The sequence below is a fragment of the Nestor notabilis genome, unplaced genomic scaffold (genome assembly GCF_000696875.1).
Source record: "Nestor notabilis isolate BGI_N333 unplaced genomic scaffold, ASM69687v1 scaffold26228, whole genome shotgun sequence".
Lineage (NCBI taxonomy): Eukaryota > Metazoa > Chordata > Aves > Psittaciformes > Psittacidae > Nestor > Nestor notabilis.
In genome coordinates, this window is record NW_009941865.1 from 3669 (window position 1) to 23652 (window position 19984).

Sequence of the window (19984 nt, forward strand, 5' to 3'; positions counted from 1 at the left end):
TCTGTCTATGAAAGACAGTAATAAGGACCTGTGCAGTGCTGACTTTTGAGGGCTCAGCAGTCCCTGGAGTTCATTATCTTCAAACTAGTGATGCCAGCTATTTTATTATTAGCTGCAACTGTGGGTATTTTGGCAGAGATCACTTAAATACATAACACTTGATCTGAATTTGAGGTCGGTGCCACATGCTAGTGGAACTGCCTCTTCTCTGTGTAACTGCTTGCCCATCTTGATCTCTAAGAGTAGTTTAAATTCCGTCAGGTCAATTTGTATCATAACCAGCCCCAGAGGGGAAAAGAGCCATGGAAGTCAGCTGGATGAACTTCACAGTTACTGGGTGTGACAGGGGAGAAAAAAGGGCCGGAGTTCAGTTGAGGATAAAACGAACAGTGTGTAGCTCAAAATTAACATGAACAGGAAATTGGCCTGATGGACTATTCAGTCAGTGCCCTCTCTCTGGTGTGTGAGCACCCACTTAACTGAGCCATTTAGGTGCTGGGAAAAGGGCATGTTTTTTAAGCCTAAAATGTGACTGAGATGTGAGTTATAAGCATATCATAACTAATTCCCAAAGTACAACACTATCCTTTGAGGAAGCCGAATGCTAATAACCAAGTTTGCAGGAAACTTGCAAACTCTGATCACACCAGATAGTTGTCTGCTGCTAGAATTGCTTTCTAGTTGTGTAGCTATCAAGTATTAAGGAGAGAGAAAAAGAGCCACCTTTTAAGGAAAAATCTAGCTGTTAAATTTTGATATTCCACAGATGTGGGAGAGCGATATTATATGCAGAAGAGTGTGAGACTGATGGCTTGCCTTGCCTAAATGTGGATTTCTTGTGCTGAAATGGGTTCCTGTTACAAATCTACAGCTTTTACCTTTGTCATGTTTTGGCCTTACCAAATGAGGTTGTGATTGTAATCCAAGTCCTTGTCTGTGAAATAGCTGCCAGAACACTTACCTGCCTGAGCAGGAGCTAGAGCATAACAGAAGTGTACAAGGCAGAGCAGAGATGTAAGATTTTCCAGGCTGTATGAACATTGAATGTATTACATTGTTGAAAAGGGAAAGTTTAGAAAAGAAATGTTAGAATACATCCTTGCTGTTAGTAACCGCAAGTGGGCTAAGTACTAGAGCATAAGGGAGTCTGACTGTGCAACTAACAGTCCACCTAGTCCTGTATCCTATCTGCAGTAGCAGATGCCTGGGGAAGAGCATAAGTTCTGGCGAGAACTGATATGAGACATACTGCAAACTATGGAAGACTGGCCCATCCTTGCTGCCATGTGAACAGAAATACATGTGGTAACTGAAGAGCACTGATACCGAGTGGTACTACATGTTTAGACAAAAGAAGACTTCTTGATTGTTGTTGGTCACTTGTTATAAAATCCACATTTATCCCGAGATCCTTAAATATGTGTAAATTGTGGAATTACTGGTAGAGCTTTCTGTTGCTGAATGTCACGTTTGTGCTTGTTGTTACCTTCTGTAAGCAAGCAATGCAATGCTGACCAGAGGGCATCTTTTTCCCTGTTTCAGATCGCCTCAACCTTCCGAGCGTGCTAGTGCTGAACAGCTGTGGCATAACCTGTGCAGGGGATGAGAATGAAATCGCTGCCTTCTGTGCTCATGTGTCTGAGCTAGATCTTTCTGACAATAAACTGGAAGATTGGCATGAGGTAAAATGGTTACATGTGCATCTTTCTGAATAACTTTGATAGCTATTACTGTGACTACAAACACATTGCAGGTTAGAAGAGTGCTTTTTTCATTTAAATGAGAGAGATTTCCATTTTCTGTGGCTTCTTTCTCATCTTTGAAGCTGGTGCTTATTTACTTTGACAACAACTAAGCAATGCATGTGATAAATTTAATCTATTTGGGCACTTCAATCCATTTACCTTGTGACTTACAGTTTTGGCCTGGGTGTTACAAATATCTTTATACATACATATATATATTATGCAAAGCAGTTGAACTGGCATTTCTAATGTCAGGAGGTTAATGAGCAGTGCAGTTTTTAACAGAGCAAGAATGAGGTTGGAGTAATGGCAGCTGATTCCCAGCTTTGCTACCAATTGTGTATTTATTCTTTCTCCTCTTTTGTTTCCCTATCTGCAAAACAGGATGTTTCTGAGGACTCACTGATTAATGCTAAATGCTATTGTAAAAGCCTCTGAAGTGCTTGGGTAAAATATTCTAGATAAATGCAGTGTAATATGAGTAAACCAGTTGCAGTGTGTTCAGGCATTGTTAGCAGTTCCTCGCTGGCTTACGCTCTGCTTTTATGTTAGTGATTATTGTTGGAAATACATGGAAAAGAACAGGATCTGCAGCATAATTTTTATGTGTTTCTGTTGCATCAAGCTTCTATGTCTTTAAACAGGCAGTGAACTCAGTGTTTGCAGAAATGTTCCAGCTCTGGCACGGGGATTGAAAAGCCATAAGCAGGATAGGTTTCCCTGTTCCTGTTATTTCTTTGTTAGCCTAGAAGGTATTAGCTCAGTGAGTAGGAGAAAGATGTTAGGCTTGTCTCTTGAGATTAGAGGCAGGGAAGATGATTTTGTACAGAGGGGTATATCTACTAAGAACTGGGATGGTGTCTCCCTCCTGACTTGTCTTATTCTGAGGCAGAATACCTCCAGCATCTTGTATGCAACGCTTGATTTCAACCTCTGCATGAGACAACTGCCCTTTACTAGCACCTGGGTCCTGTTATTGACCTGTGTATGTCGTAGTCTGCCCCATCTCCTCCTGTCCAACATAGGATTGATTGCAAGAAAGCTGCTGTTTTCAGAATAATGGAACGGAATAAGAAATTCATTGTATGTGTACAGTGAGCTGCTGTCTTTTAAGTTGGGCAAAATGGAGAGGTCTGTGGCTAGTGGGGAGCAGCAGAAAGTTGAGCAAGTGATCAGTGTTGGCCATACACCCAAGAGATGTGCCTATTCCCTTCCTGCTAAAAGAGGGGCACAGTATGCTGGCTCCTGTAGTGTGCTGCTGCTTAATCTTGGTGTTGAGGTGGATTTTACGACCTCTCACGAGAGACCGGCTTTCTCTTATCAAGCTGCTTGGAGAGTGTAATTACATGAACTGTTGAGGTGAATGAGCAATTAACCAATCGATCTAGATCAGTGAATAGCTGGAGTATGAATTACAGGTGGTAGTGATCCAGAAGCTTTATTTCTTTTCCCCCGTACAATTTCTTCGGCTTGTGGTGATTCCGAAGGTCCCACCTTTAGGAGATGGGATATTTTTGCGTGAGGTTTGATTACTGCCTGATACACGTTTCTTTCTCTTTCTCTTTTTCCCTCCCCACTTAGGTCAGTAAAATTGTGTCCAACGTTCCCCACTTGGAGTTTCTAAACTTGAGTTCCAACCCTCTGAGTTTGTCCGTTTTAGAGAGAAGGTGTGCTGGCTCTTTCGCTGGTGTTCGCAAACTTGTGCTCAACAACAGCAAAGCTTCCTGGGAGACAGTCCACACAATCCTGCAGGAATTGCCAGAGTAAGCCTGGGGAGTTGGCCATAGAAAGGGGTGCTTGCTGCACGCAGGTCAAATCATATAGTGACAGATGAGAGGGGAACTAGCCAGCTAAATACTTTACATTGCCTTAAAAGCTGAACGTCTGTGTCGTTGCAAAGCCTTGGGCTTCTTGTCCAAATCTGAATACCAGAGATGGATAATGACCCCAACAATGTAGGAGGTGACATGCTTTCCTCTGAGTCACTGCAGAATGAATGGTGCAGTGCATACCTGTACTAATAGCTTTTGAATAAGATGTAAGTCTGAGGGTCTGGCCACTTGTCAAGTAATATTTCATCATGCTTTTCTGTGCAAAAGTGTTGATTTCTGTGGCTTGGCCACAGTCCACCTTGGCAAAGACATTCTGCTTCTGCAGATGTCCTCAGTGGCTTCGATTTGATAACAGATCCCTCTTTATACGGCTTTGTGAGCAGAGATGATGACAGCAGTTAAACCTACATGGCCAATGTTCACTTCCCTGGGATTAGGAGAGCTAGTTTAGTTGGCTGAAAACTTAATTTATTTTAATTTAGGATCTTTGTCAAAACCAGTGATGTGGGGGGAAAAGCTGTTTTTATTTTAATGGGGATCTTTGTCAAAACTAGTGATGTGGGGGGGAAAGCATCATCTGTGTTGTTTAAAAACACCTTTTAAAATTGAGTGGTGAGCATTGAGAGCAGGTACCAATCATCACTGGAGCTGGGGTTGCTGGCTTGTGGGACACCACCCAGAGCAATCTGTTAGATGATTAATACTGGGGGGCTAGGGGAACACTTGGAGATGTTTTTCATCTGTGGAGGAAGCTTATAAATGGAAGCAGAGATGTAGTCGAAATGCTCCGTTCGGACTGCTCAAAGGTCTTCTCTACACCAGGTTCTCAAATCGCATAAGAGCTGTTGTAGAAAGTCATGTTAAAATCACATGTGCTTGTCCTTGTACCCGAGATCTCAATGTATGTTGAGATGGTGATCTGATCTTTCTTCCCCTGTGCAGCTTGGAGGAGCTTTTTCTGTGCCTTAATGACTATGAAACAGTGTCTTGTTCTCCAGTTTGCTGTCAGTCTCTCAAATTACTCCACATAACTGATAACAATCTTCAAGACTGGACTGAAATTCGAAAACTGGGAATTATGTTTCCGTCACTGGACACACTTATCCTGGCCAACAACAACCTCACGACCATTGAAGAGTCAGAGGATTCCCTAGCAAGGCTGTTCCCCAACCTGCGATCCATCAATTTGCACAAGTCAGGTGAGAGCCTGGAAGCAGTATGCTTTTTGTTCTCTGCCTAAGTGGCAGCAGTTGCTCTAAGTCTCTTGTCCTCAGTAGGTGAAAAAACACACTTGCTTTGTAATCTCTGAAACTTTGGCCTCGAGGTGGTTGCTTCTCAGGCTGTGCTAGCACACAGTATAGCCTGCAGTCAGCACTGCTTCCTGCAAAGTATGAGAGAAGGCAGGTGAAGGCAGAAATGCTGAGCAAGAGTCTAAACCATTGGGATAGCTCTGCTGCTGTAGCAGAGATGAAAATGCCCAGTGACCTCTGAGCAGTCTGTCCTGCTTCTCTGCAGAATCGAAAAGCTGTTGATAAATGTAGTCCCAACAGACCTAGCGTGGTGAGGTCCAGTTTTCTAATGGTGCTAATGCAGGGCTACGCAAGCACATGTACTAAAGTGTCCTGACTGGAAGAATGTAGCTTTAGGAGAGGAAAACAGGCAACAAGTCAACTTGCCCGTATCTGTGGGCTTCACCTGCCGCTTTTTGAGGTTAGTCTTTATCTAAAAGATGAGTCAGAGGAGCATGGACCAGCACTTACTCAAAATGAGCTACCACAGGTTTTTTGCATTAGTAGTTTCCTCTCTGTTTCCTGTCTGTGCCTCAGATGCTCCTGGCTGGAGAAGAACAAATGTCTGGCTGTGGAGGGGATGAAAGCATCCCATTTGCCTTTAATCCCTGTTTTATTCTGGGTTAAAATGAGCGTATGTGTAGGTATGTGGCATGTGAGGGCTGAACATTCACCAGCAAAAGCTGTCTGTCATGTGTGCTCAGTTATTAGAAGCTCACAACTTATGCTTGAGGCTGCTTTTACATTTCAGCCCCAGAGAATTTCCAGCCAACGCTCCAGAAAGAGAAGAAGCATTTGGCATGTCAGGAAGAATACCCCATGCTCGGGGAGCAGGAGGTGCAGGGCAGCTCCTTGTGAGTGCTTGTGAGATGCCATGTATGCCAGAAGTTCTTCCGCAGGAGTACTTCATGTATCATAATCTTCTGTTCTTTACAGCTTTATATGCTATGCAAGTGATAGTTAAGTGTTAGCCAAGGTAGAAGGTAATTTATTAACCTGCTCTGCAATGTAAGCATCAAGGAATCCCTATAATAAAAGCTTAAAGTTAACTAGAGGAAGAAAAGCCTGTTATGCTGGATTTGAAAGCACTGTCTCGCTGAGGAAGAAGTGCTCCTGTGGTAAGTAGTTTTGCAATTTTGATGCCAGGTATTCAAGAACTCTGGATTCTGTATTGCATTTTGATGTTTTGGGAGCTGAAAGTCAAATAGAAATCCCAAGGAGCATGTTAAACACTTGGCAGAGGTGGTTTGAGTGCTGCGGGGAAAGGAAACTTTCTCTGTCTGCCATGATACTTAGGAGTTTTGATTCTGCTCTGTAAAGAGCCGCCTCTTCTGAATTGAGGCTGTGACACATGGTTTTGGCATGCAACTGGCATTTCCTTAGCTCAAATGAGACCCCTGATTTTATTGAAACCAATAATTTTTCTGGGTTTTTTTCATTTTCTGTACTGTGTGGGTGTAGCTGTTGGATGTTGTTCAGAGAAACCAGTCTTCGAACTCACATTGCCAGTGTAAGCTTTTGGAACAGTCATCAGAAAAGCATTGCAGAAGATGTTTCTGCAGTCACAGCAAGGGGAAGAAAAGATGAGAAGTGTTGATCTCAGCACATAATGAGGGCTGTACTGCTGCTCAATCCTATTTTATTTTACCCTCTCTGCTTGCTTTGTTATCCCAAATGTCAAGTCTTCAGGGGACTGAAACTGAGTTAAAGTCTTTTTCATTAAATGGCTGGATGGCTTCTGGGACTGTTTTACTGTTGGGTCAGGAGTGGAAATGGGACCCAAGATGGTCATGTGTGCGAGGTAAAGCTATTTGATGGCTATTTAGTGATGTCTAGAATGACCAAAGTCCTGACAACTTTAATACTACTTAAGGCACCATCTCTTTATAGATGCAGCTGTCATAACTGATGCTAATCAGTCGTCGGCAGTGAAGCCAAAACTAAGCTTCCTAATCAGCCATGGAGACGATCCTTGTAGACTTACAAACCATCATGAGTGAATTTAAACTGTTTGTCTTCTAGCAAATGAAAGAGACTTTGCAGTGCATCGTGATCAAAAAGCTGACTTCTTCCAGAAACAGCAGCTGACGCTCGCCTGTCATGTATATTCTTTGGCTCTGTCTTGTTATCTTGGAAACACGATGTATTATCTGTGTTTGTTTAAGAAAGTCTTTTCTTCTGAGCAGGTCTGCATTGCTGGGAAGACATTGACAAGTTAAATTCTTTTCCCAAGCTTGAGGAAGTGAAATTGCTAGGAATCCCTTTGCTGCAGTCCTACACCACTGAGGAACGCAGGAAGCTGCTAATAGCCAGGTCTGTTCCTTGTTCATTCTGCTCATCAGAAGAGTTACATGGCAGTGAATGGCTGGGAGTGACTAATTGGAGGAAGAAGCTGTTAGGAGACAGGGTTTGGTATGAATTCACCACTCAGGAAGATTTGAGCTTTGTTTTTTTGTTGTTGTTGTGTTGGAAAATGGGAGTAGTGGCAATGTTAATTCTAATGTCTCTGCTTCTCAGCAAATTTTGAGCCTGATACATACCTGTGCACACGATGCACATATGTGGTGAAGTGAAAATGCTTCAGTTTGAGTGTGGTGGTGACTGTCTTGTCAGTCACCCTGTGGGTTTCTCCTCCTGCTGCATGCAGGTTGCCATCTATCGTCAAGCTCAATGGAAGCATCGTGGCCGATGGAGAGCGAGAGGACTCAGAGCGATTCTTCATCCGATATTACATGGAATTCCCAGAGGAGGAAGTCCCATTCAGGTATGCAGTCTTTGTCATGGAATGGAGAGCAGGGGCAGAAGGGCAGCAAGGCGAAAGGAAAGGTGACAGAACAGATGATATTACATGAGATTAGCTGTTCCATGAAAAAGCCATCTCTTGCCTTCCTCCTGTCTTGCCTTCCTCCTGTCTTGCCTTCCTCAACCTGTTTTAGTTAATGTCGTTATATTAGAATGTTGTCTGATGACTTGTAGAGTCACTTCTGAGTCAATTTTAGTCTTAAAGTGTCCGTGACAAGTGCCATTAAACAACATGACTGTTCAGTTCATGATCTTCATTGCTTCCTGGCCTCCCTTATGGCTAGCTTCATAATCGACCTGTGTTTGGCAGGCCCCAAACCGTGTTCTCTGGTGCCAGGTCGGGGCATCTAATTCTCTTGACCATCTGGTGTGTGGAATGTGACTGGTGATGGGAAGTTGTCCCCTCACTTTCAGGCCCACAAATTGCAAATCTGATGGGTTTTCTTTGCCAAAAAAGTATGCCCAATGATCCGTTTATCTTGGTAAACTAATGAACTTTGACAGATGCTGGTCAGTTGGTATCTTCTCTGTGCCAGCATCTACGTACTGCTTCTTAATGGGCTGAGGAAGGATCATGGAACATCAAGCCACTGCATTTATATGCCTTTTGCCCTGGAACCCTCATGTGCTTTACAGACAAAGCTTCAGAGCTCTTTCTTTACAGAAAGAAAGTAGGACAAGAGTGTGTGTGTTTCCATGGGAGACAGGCAGAAATAGGGGCCAGCTGAGGTAGAGAAGGTCAAAGGTATGGCTTGGTATGGATGACAAAGGTGCAAATGAAATCTGGTTGGTGTTTACGTTGGCTGGCCAGTGTTTTCTCCAGCTTACCTCTTGTCTTTTGAAAGCACTATGTATGTGACCTGCCAATACAGTAAGGGCAAGGGAAGGCTGGAATGGGGAATGAGGGCATGGCATTTTGTATGAATACTAACAGGTCCAGCGATTACTGTATTTGTTAAAGGCATAGTGGGGTCAGTTCAGAGGCGAAGGGTACTAATGTAGTCAGGGAAGCAAGACAGCTGGTGATCCCTCTGGTGCCTTTTTCTGAGGATAAGTCCTGCTTGTAATTTTAAAAGTCCTTGAAGCAGAAAAAAGGCAAGAAATATTGGCAGGAATTGCAGCAGAGGCGGAGAATGCAGGGGAGAGGAAGGGGAAACGGGGACCATGAGTTCATGGTGCTGCTCCCAAAATGGATTATTTTGTGTAACATTTTATTTCTACCAAAACTGTTTTGCGTCTCTGTGTTTGTGGCTGTAGAAGAGGAGAATAATGATATATTCAGCTGCAGACTGGGAGGGGAACTAAGGTACGAGTAGCCCTTTGATCCTGGGGAACGTATGTGCAGCCCTGAGCTTGGCAGGAAGGGTTTGTGTGCAAAAGGGAAACTAAATGAGTTGATGCCAGGCTTTGAATCTTTTCATGCTGGACTTGTGTCTGTGGATATTGTGGTGACAGGTCCCTTGCATGTCCAGGACCCGTATGTTGTTAAGGAGGACACAGTGGGGTTCAGCTTGATGATACTGTTAGGACGTGGACTGTGGGAACAGGCTCTGTGCACACAGCACCACATGCAACTGGGGTTGGTTTCCAGTTGGGAGCTTATGTAAGAAATAGCTTAATATCTTATACCATTCAAAAAAGCTGGATATAACCAGTATGTAGCTTTATGCTATTTCACTAAGATACAGGAGAATTACCTCCCCCTTTGATTTCTTAACCTTTAAACACTGTTACTGCCCTTTTCTTGGTCAATGGACTCTTTGTCTGAATCCCTTCATCTGTGAAGCATTACGCAGCTACTAAAGAGGGTTGTTCTGTTCTGGAGGAGTTGTGTGCCACTACAGACTCTTTTCTAACAAGGCTGCAGATGGCTGAGAGTGTCCCTAGTGCTGAGGGCTGGTTTTCAGTTCCTGGACCCATTTAGCAGCCCTCGTAGGAAGGGAAACCTGGCATTCTCTGCAGTGAGTCTGTGTGTATTTATTGCTAAAGCTTCCTCTTATTTGTTCCCAAATCTGGTGTGGTCTCTCTGAAGGTGATTCGTAATTAGAATCTAGTCAGGACACATGCATGTTCTTGCTGGGGTATGGCATCTGCATTGCAGTGCTGCCTCAAACAGAGGAAGAAGACACACTTGGGCATGGAAACCTCATGGATGTAAGCAGCCCCCCTCAAGACTGTCAAGGTGCAGCATGTGATAAGTGAACAGCACACCGCAAACCCCTCTGCTTGCATTGCATGTCTTCATGGGCTGCAGCTCAAAGGGGTCGGAAAGGAGGGAAATGGAAAGAAGAATATCTCTCTCTCTCTCTGGATGTTGTGGGTTAGAAAGGAACGCTGAGTGTACAGTCCAATATTGGCTGTCTTCTTGATTGACGTCTTTGTGTCTGTGGGTTTTTAATGAGTCCTCCGCTTGTCTGGTGTGCTGTTTATCTGCAGAGTATCAGAGACACTTTTAGCCAGGCTCAGTTCTTCAGCATCCTCTGCTCTGACTGCCAGCGACTGCCAGGCTGCAAGGGGTGATTATGAAAGACTCCAGGGTGCCTATTATTGGGGTACGAAAGAACCATATGAGCAGTGTGCCTTCGTTCTTACTGATTTGAGGGAAGCCAGTCGTTCAGGCTTCTAACTTTGTTTGCAGGCTGCAGCTAGTATACAAGGAGCAGGCTGCAAAGCTTGCTCTTCATTTCCTCAACATGAGAAAATTGAAGACAACATTGCCTGACCCTCTGCGTGCTTACAGCATGCATTTGGGTAATCTTAGCCCACTCATGGTACTTCTCTCTCTCAGCAGGCTTGAAATTTGTCCCCCTCTTTATACTCTTCCCACTGTCAACCCTCTTCACTGCAGTTTTCCCAGCACAGGAATTGCTTCTAGTTGGCACGTAAGGAATGGTTGCTGGTCTGCAGCATGTGGAGATGGTGAGAGCTGAAGGGATAAGCCAAAGTGGTCCAAGAGCCTGAGGCAGCAAAGGGCAGGTTTGTTCTTTCGCCCTCTCCTGTCAGGCATTGCTGCTGACCACATCCTTCCGGTGGTGTCGGAAACTGTGCTGCAAAGATCTCCTCTCTGCTGGCGACGCGTTGGCTAGCACTTGCTCTTACTGCAGGCAGTAGCCCAGTGGGTAAAATATGGGGAGTGTGTTGTCTCCTTTCAGCACTAATGGTTTTTCCAAAGAAATAGGCCTGATCCTATCATTGCCCAGGTGACTGTGAGAGCAGGGCACCAGCCTGCCTTTGGGCGCTCTGCCCTGGCGAAGGCTCGTTTTGTCTGTGAGACTGGGGAAATCCTAGTGCGTTGTGGCCCTTACCTCATTTCCCGGCAGACAGAGGGTCTGCTGTTCTCCAGGAACATTCCTGCCTTCAGCCGGACTCCCTGGGGTCCTGCAGCCTGCCAGGTCCCATCATCTCTCAACAGGGGCCGTGACACAGCGCCGATTGCATTCAGCTCAGACTCGGATTGGGAACAAAAAGAGCTTTCTGTACAGCGCATAGTGGAGGGCCTCTGAAACGTTACCTTTCTCAGCAGCTCTTGGTCTTTGTCATTTCAGACACATTGTGTTTTGTGCGGCCATTTCACCTCATTCCCAGCCAGGCAGGGGAGGTGCAGGCTTGGAGCGATAGCTGCTGAAGGGAGTGAGGGGGTGAGATGGGCTTTCCATTGCAGGAGATGGCTTCCCAGGATGGGCTTTGCGAGGGACAGTCAGAGAACTTGGCTTCGAGGAGACACGAATGTATAGCTGTGCTAGGAAAATTCAGTTGGAAAGAAGTCCTCTGTTTGTTTTCAGTTTCCAATCCATGTGGCAGCTTGCCTTGATTCAGTGACCTTGGTGATGCCATGCTCAGTGGAGAGAAAGGGAGACTTGCATGGAGAGAAGCATGCACTTATGCTTTGAATGCTACCTCAGCAATATTCTTTACTCATGAGAGCCTCATCCATCCTTCCCACTTTGACTCAAGTGCCAGTGAAACTGGAAGATGTTTCAGAAGACCCATATGCCGGCTATGGAGGATGAGGACAGCTCGTTGCTGTCTGTGTTCTGGCTTTAGGTCTCATCAGGGTTCTGGGCTTTACATGAATCACACCCTGGGATCTGTGCTCACCCTCTTGTCATCCCGTCTCTGTACTTTGCATGCCAAGGTGTGTTTATGCTTTACAACCTAATAGCGTCCTTGCATCAAGTGGCAGCTCAAGTGAGGTAGAATCATAATGTGAAACAGAAACTGACTTGTGAAGTGGTATGAGCAGCTCTGCTGTAACTCTGGACACGTTTAATTTTACAGGTATCACGAGCTGGTCACAAAGTATGGGAAGCTGGAGCCCTTGGCAGTGGTGGATCTTCGGCCACAGAGCAGCGTGAAGGTGGAGGTTCACTTCCAGGATAAGGTGGAAGAGATGTCGATCCGTCTGGATCAGACTGTGGCAGAATTGAAGAAGCACTTAAAAACTGTCGTGCAGTTGTCAACAAGCAACATGCTGCTCTTCTACTTGGACCAGGAAGCTCCTTTTGGTCCCGAGGAGATGAAATACAGCTCGCGAGCGCTGCATTCCTATGGCATTCGGGATGGAGATAAAATTTACGTGGAGCCCAGAATGAAATAGCCTCTTTTGACCTTGTGGGTGCACACACTGCACACACATACCCCCCACACCCACACACATGCATTAAGGAGTTTTGGCAAGGTTTTTGTTTCGGTTGGTTGGTTGAGGTTTGGTTGTGTTTCTGTAGCAGGTGATTTCTTAGCCCGGAGGAAGTGCCCTGATCTGAGATGCCTGCCATCCACTGCAGGTGACCTTGAGGTGACAGTTGACTTCAGTGCGTGTGTTTCAGTGTGTGCAATACCTTGATGTTTCCTTTGATGCTCCGGTATACTCGTGATTTGGCATGAATGGTCACTTGTTCAAGCTAAAGGGTGCTAGGGTCCATAAGGGAGATGATAGCTCGGTGCAGAATTTGACCTGTTGTTTTCTTTCTCTAAATTGTTAGGGTTCGGGCTCCACCAGAGCACCCTTTGGCCTAGCTATCCAACTGTGGCTCGAGCTTGCTCAAGTATTTGTTTGCAGCTAGGTGCTGTCTCAACCTTTTGTTACGCTCGAGTTCAGTGACAAGATCTAAAACAGTATTCCGCTTGATTCAGAGCTCAGGTACTTAGTGCATCCACTTAATTCCACTGGTTTGGGTTAGATGAGTGCACGAAATGGGGGAAAGAAAGAGACCCTTATTAGAAAAAAACAATTTATTTTCAAAATGCACACTTTATATCCACACTGTCCTGATTTTTTTGGGGAAAAAAAGAAGTATTGATTTCTCTCCTGGGAGAGAGTAAGGGTAAAGTTGAAGTTTGTGTTTGTTGCTGTTGCACCAGAAATGAAACCTAGCACTTTCCCCAGGGGCCCCTGGCTGCAGGGTCCCAGCTTAGAGTCTGAACTAGGAGAATGTGTTGGCTCAGATCAGTTTCTAGAAGATGAATAGCAAAGCAACTAGACTTACGTTTATTGTAAAGCAGGTTTTCACTCTCTATGTTGGCTTCCCCCCTAAACGCACCTCGTAGGCATCGCAGGCTGCTGCTTAAATTAGCCTCCATTTTCTACTGCAGAGCAGATTCCCTTTCTTGTGCAATGAGATCCTCCTTCCTTTATCTCTCTTAAGTCCCTTGTTCCTCTGTCCCCCTGACAAGTTGAAGACCTTTCAAATTACCTACACATAAGCAGCTGCATATAAGATTTTGAAGCTGTGAAGTGAGGGCTCTAGTTACATGTGAACTTCTGACCTGAATTTTGAAATGCTCCCTTATCCCCATGTGCTCTTTCTTTCCCATAATGCTTTTGTCCATATCACTGAGCTCCTTTTGTATTCTTGGAGTTGTGTGTTTCTCTTCATATTTTACCTAGATCGTGGGGTTGGGTAGGATGGGGAGGGGAACAAGTATTATCTCATAGTCTTCAGGTTGGGGATGTGGGGACCATTCAGAGGGGAGTAGTTCTGCATCCAGAGTAATGATTAAAAACGGGAGGATTTAAGATAAGTTAATAATTTGTGCCTCATCCCCCTGCCAAAAATGTCAGTTTCCTGGCCCTGTTGAGATGAGCAATAGGAAATGGAGCAAGACTCACTTGTAAGTAGTGTAGAGGCTGCGACATGTACCTGCGGAGCTGTGGTACCCGTAAACCAAAAGAGCAGGGAGATGGTGGCAGTGTAACATAAGATGATGCTTTTATAAGCTAGAGCTTTACTGAAGATGTATTTTCCATTTGGGCAGTGCAAGGCATTTGCTGCCTTATAGCAGAACTCTTAAGCCAACACTTCTGTATGATATATACATACATAGGCACAGGAAAAGTTGTGTTTAATAAGATATTTTGTTATAAAACAAAGTTTTATGAAGATATGGTTGTTTAATATTAGAAGCCTATTTCTCCCCTTGACCTCCAGTTTAAGTAGTTTATCTCTCAGCCGCTGCAGTGTCAGAGGTAAGCGACCGATGGGGATGCAAAAGTGTCTCTGACCTAATCCTATAGAGCAGTAATTACCTATATGGGTATGTTTATGGTATTGTAACTGGTATTAATGAGATGCTGTAACTATTGACCAACATCCTCAGCACAACTGAATGTCTCGGTTTCAGAAAAGGAAGTAAACACCATTAAAGAGTGGAATGGGATGTTAAAGAAGTTCCAAGTATGTGCTTTTAAGTTTGTTCACCCGCAGAAGCTTAGCTGGTCCGTGGAGGGAATAGTGCTGTCACTGTGCCAGCTCGGAACTGGTAGTGCATCATGCTTTTGTTTATGGTGGACCTGGTGGGAGCTGGAAGGTGGAAGAGAGAACACCTACTGGCATACAAGGTGACAAGTGCCATGGAGCTGGCAGGGATTTGATGCTAACACCCAAACGGGCTGCCCTGGTCTGTTCAGGTCAGTAAAAGTCACGGTGTGAATACCACTGCCTTGTCACTTTGTCAGGGGAAGGTTGTTTCTGGATGACATTCTCAAGCCATTCACATTCTGTGTGGCTAGCAGAGCACTCATGGGCTGGAAACCAAACATCTTGGTTTGCTTCCCACAGAGAAAGAGTCATGTCCAAATCCAGGGACAGTTTATGCGTCCAGATGGTTGACTTTGGAAAGTAGGGCCAAATGGCATGCAACTGATGTGGCAAAATACCCCAAGTCTGCTCACTTTCCTTTAGGAAAAAGGTCTTGTGTGTGTGCCATGTTAGCGCTTAAGAGGGGACCATGTCATTGGGAGAGAGGGAGGCTTCTGAGTGAGAGAGAAGGTTTAGGGCTGAGGGTGGGTGCCAGCAATCTGGGAGAGGGTTCTGAGCTGGCAGGAGGCTTGATTTAAATCAGTGTGATGCCCTGAGGGGCTGTGACCTGGTGGTGTTGGCATATACCTGCTTTAGCAAAAGGTCCCCGGGTCTGTCCCATTCCTTTGAGAAAACAGAATAGGTTTGCAGGCTTCTCTAGCTTTTGTTTCCTTCTGTCCGAGGGCTACTTCTGTCAAGAACTGTTCTGTTGTTTGTGCTAGTTCATGCATAGCAGTGGGCAAAGCACCTGGTTCGGAAGGAATTAGGTGACAGCTATATACCAAAGTGTCGCACGGCTCCTTGTGTCGAGATGAGATGCTGTGCTATTGTGTTTTTGGATACATTCCTATTGACTCTCCATGTTTTGACCAGATGTTGCAGGCGGATCGCTTAACTGGCGATGTGATGAATATGCATGGCGTGACGACTGTCCTCTGCTTCCTCGGTGGGATTTGTAACCCCCATTACTGGGAGTTGCACACATTCCAGTGGCAGATAATTGCGTGGCCCGTGGTGGCTCGGAGGAGCTGAGCCTAATGGTGCTCGTTGCTTCTGGGGATAGGCTCTTGGTTTGCCCTCGCCTACTCGGGTCTGTAATCTGATGAAGGCGACTTGGCGGCTCTGTCTCCGTCGGTTGCTGTTCTTGCTTGTAAATGAGATTCTGTAGGTTCTGTTCATGTATGGAGTTGAAAATGCAAACGAGGTGCTGAAAGCAGCCCAGAGGCTGAAATATGTATTCCTGGCAGCTGTGCCTCCCTCATTTGAATGTGGCACTTCTGTAGGCGGTAGAGAGACGCCTTCCCCAGAGCAGCGTTCGAAGGGCTTTAGCCATCGCGGGCCTTTGCCTCTGTGATTGCTTTTCTGCAGTTACTGGAAACTTCAGATGTAACTTAAACATGAAGGTCTATTCTTGCTCCCTATTAATGATGCATCCATATGTAATTTTAAAGAAAAAAGGAAGAACTGTAAGTCCAGCTCGTTTTTTATTCTGGTTTCTCTCACAGGGGATATACTTCCTGCTCCCACAGTTTGCCTTTGGTTTGCTTGCAGACTTAGCAGTGGAATTCAGGCCAAATAGGGAATTGGTTTGGATCAGTTCAATAAACTTATGTAAGTTTTTACACAAAACCAAGTGTCCCAAGTTTTGCACTTTTGTGTTCCTTGAACCAAAACGTTTCCTTCCCTCTCGCCTGTATGTTGAACAAACACCTTTGGCAGGCTGAAAGCTGCTGACATCTCTTTGTTCCGCTGACTGTTCGTACCTCCTGTCTGCCCGGTGTGCTTGGGCAGAGCCACCTCATTGTGTGACATGTGCTTATTGAAAGGAGAAGTCATGATGCTGGAAGACTTAGTCCTCTTCTGGACTGTATTCCTCCACGGCAGTTACTCATCTCCACTCCAGGTGATGAAGGAGGCTTCAGCTCGCTCTCTGTTACCTGCTCCAAGTCCTGGGTGTAACTGGTCTTAGGGTTAAGACAAACTTCGCCCTCAAGAAAAAGTTTGTGGGTGCTGATGGGGAAGGCAGCACAGCCCACTAAAGTAGGAGTCATCAGCTAAGCCCATGCTGGCCTGCACCAGGGGATTCTGAATGGGATGCAGTCTTCTCTGGACTGGGCCAGGTCCCTTGGAATGGGAATGCAACGAGGCTCTTCCTGCAGTTGATCTGCTGAGGTCAAGCAGCCAGAGATTCCCTTGTCTTTTAATGCTGAGTTTTCCTTGAGGTCAGGCACAGGAAGGAGGTTTTCTGGTAGAAGGATAAAATAAGAGAGAAAGCAGTTGTTTGCTCAGCTCTGATGCTCAGCACTGCGTGATGGGAGCATCCCCTGCCAAAATAAAATAGCCTAGAAGACAAAGTCTTCCCCAAAGAGACAGTGAAACCTAATCAAAATTCATCAGTGTAGACTTGCCCAGGATGAACAGGACCAGAATATTAAGTTGACAAAGGAGCAGAGGGAAACCTATTTTCACTGGTTTTCTCTGTGTTACAAAACAGGCTGAGAAGAGTCAATTGATTTTTCTGTGGCTGGTGACACTTACATTTTGTATGGGATGAGAAGCAAGAGCCAGGGTGCATGGAATGGCAGGCTGGAAGTAATCTGCCCCTGAAATACTAGTCAACGCTTTATAATGCCCCAGCCCTCCTAAAGCAGTTGTTGGTTTAGAAATGGGGGAAAATACATTGAAAAAGGAAGCTTCCTACTAGCAAGGCCATGCTGGAGTGTACAGAGCAAGCAAGCTCCGGGATGTGCTGTGGAGGTGACGTACTGCCTGGTGTCCTGATGTACTAAAAGAAACTGCTGAGGTAAGGTGCAGCACTTTGGGGGTGAACTTGTTAAACACACTTCTAGGTGTACCCAGGGTCCCAGGAAAGACTCCTGGGCTTTTACGTGCTTCCTGTTTGGCTGCTGGCATTCCTGTCCCCTCTCTGTTCCTGATGGAAGGGCAGGGAGTGGATGTATGGGGAGCACAGGGCTCTGCTGACTGCATCCATCACTTCTCAGCTCTGTTCTGCCTCTCTCATCTCAGATCAATGGGAATCAAATTAAAGCAGTTGGGATCTTTTCTGAGGCTACAGATCAAGAGCTTTGGTCTCTGTAACACAGTTTGAGGCTTACAGCCTGCAAACCTTTGGCAGGTACCACTCTCTGGGGCTTATGGTGTTTCCCAGGCTGTGAGGGAGCCAGCCCATCAGCATGGGTGGAAATGTTCACCAAGCAGCAGCCACCACCAAGCACAGAGGAACAATAAGCATCCTTGGTAGCTGCTCAGCTCAGGTGACCATGGGCATGGAGAGCATCCCCACTCAGCCCATTATGTCCCTGTCCTGCAAGCATGTAATGCACACTTACGGACAATGTCCTCAGCGCAGCCCACAGTTTTAGCTCTCAAGGTAGTGGTGTATCTACCATCTGAGACACCAGAGGCAAGGAAAATCCCTGTGGAATTGCAGGCTGCATGAGTGAAAATGGTAATAACACTTGCAGCAGCCCCCCAGTGAAGCTTCTCACTGGCACGAGTAGAAACACAAGTCAGTCCTTCCAGAAAGGGTGGAAACAGGACCAGCGATGAAGCCCTCTCCAGCAGATTTGGAGAGAGCACACTGCACTGGGTAAGTTTTCCTTTATCCAGCTATAAATGCAGAAGTAAGTTATGGAAAGTAAAGCAAGACTTGGATGGAAAAGTAACTCTGCTGGAACCTTGAGGCACTGCCTTTGAACGCTGCTTTAAGCCTAGCACTGTTTAATGCTAATCCTGTAACATTATATAGATGGGCGGTTTTTTTCACTTACACAAAGGAGGAAGGGGCTCAATTCTTCTGAGTTGGTTTCTTTTTTCCCTGCAGCAAAAAGCGATGCTGAGTAGCACAGCCACAAGCCCAGCTCCAGCTCGCTGACATTTCCATCTGAATCCACCTGAGGGGGGTGAGTTTTCGGGGAAGAAAGAGGCTTCTTTCCCTCTCCAGGCCAGAATCTGATCTCCAGATTAGCTTGCTGGTTATCAATAGAGGCAACAGTTGTGATTGCAACTCAACACTCCTCCAGCCCTAAAACAGCATTGAAGAAAACAGACTTTTCAATTGCGAGAGCAAGGGGACTGAGACATCGTTTCAGTCATCAGCAATAATTGGCAAAGGAGGACCGGGATGCATTCTCCATTGACATAGGATTTCTCCCTGGTCTACCAAGATCTGTCTAAAATTTCAGATTTAGGTTGCTTCTCTATCTACAAAACAGGTTGGTAATTTTCTTTTCCATACCTAAAATATTGTAGTTTTGAATGTGGTATGTTAAGTAACATATTCTTTATCGTCTGTCATGTTTCCCAAGCTCTTGTTCTTTGACTGCCATAGTTTCCTCTAGTCATTGTCTGCCCAGTCTCTGCTAGTGAATCCACAGTGACTCAGATTATGATTTATATACAATTCTGTCATTCTCCTTTTGTCTTTCCAAGATAGGGAAAGTGGTAAAACTTTTCCTTGGTGGATTGAATATTTCTCAGTGCAGAACACAGTTCTGTGGCCAGCATCGATGTGAGTGGCATGCTGAGGAGCAGCAAAGCAGGGAGAAACTTTCCTTCCACTGTGTTTCATGCTTTCTAAGCTCCTGGTAGCGTGAGACAAGTGGAAGAGATGTGGGACAGATGATGACATGTTCCCTGCTGTAGTCCTGTGCTCTATGCATTATGTATGTATGTGGGTATACTTGGAAGGAGTTGGATCTGTCCATACGCTATTGAAGCAGATCTATAGGGAGAACACAAAGAGATGCTAGGTTTTGTAGGCAGTGTGTCTGTGCAACTGAAATGCACGGGATATATAAAGGGAGAAGGCAAAAGTATTCAAACTAAGGCTGTACATAATGCATAGATAGAGTTTGTGTTGAAGCTGATCACGTACTTATCCGGCGGGCGCGCACACACTGGGAGCACATGATACCTTCCTGGGAGCTCTACGTGAGCTGTGCCTGTGTGTAATGAAGGGAAAGCGACAGGCGAAGTAATCAAAGCAGGTGTTTTAGTGATGGTTTCTATTGAATTAATAATGAGTAACAAATTGCATTAGGCACAGAAGGAATTAGAGCTGGCACAGGATTTCGCTTTCATTTTCCCAGCCCTGATTCCGCTTCTCTCTCTATCATTGATTCCTGTAAGGGAGGAGTTGCCCAGCTGTGTAAATGTTTGTGCTTCTTCCACACTTGTCAAAAATGGTGATTGTTGTGTTAGCAGCCAGCACAAAGCATTAAGTTGAAGTGGTGCCTGAAGCCCCTTACTCATGAGAGCACACTTCAGCTCTGCATCAGCTCTCATGTTTGGAGCAGTGCAAAGCTGTTCCCCTTGAAGTGTCCATCCTCACACTAGGCAGATTGGGAAGGAATTGCTTTTGAACTATCAGAACAGACGGCCCATGGAGAGCTGGGGATATCTACAACTTCCAAACACTGTGTGCGATTAGCAGGGGCTCTTCCCTGTGGTTATGGGCTTACTTTGCCAGTCTCTCAGGGAAATATTCTGTTATCACC

The 19984-nt window shown here is 45.4% G+C and overlaps 1 protein-coding gene across 1 annotated transcript in view; it reads left to right on the forward strand.

Moving 5' to 3' along the window:
- Positions 1–12548, forward strand: part of TBCEL (tubulin folding cofactor E-like) — a 12897-nt gene extending 349 nt beyond the window's left edge. The window contains exons 2-7 of the mRNA XM_010021112.1: positions 1543–1682; positions 3327–3508; positions 4520–4776; positions 7053–7179; positions 7514–7630; positions 11947–12548. Of these exons, the coding sequence (XP_010019414.1) occupies positions 1543–1682; positions 3327–3508; positions 4520–4776; positions 7053–7179; positions 7514–7630; positions 11947–12265 (1142 nt within the window). The 3' untranslated portion in view covers positions 12266–12548. The remainder of the gene's footprint in view (positions 1–1542; positions 1683–3326; positions 3509–4519; positions 4777–7052; positions 7180–7513; positions 7631–11946) is intronic.
- The last annotated feature ends 7436 nt before the right edge of the window (positions 12549–19984 follow it).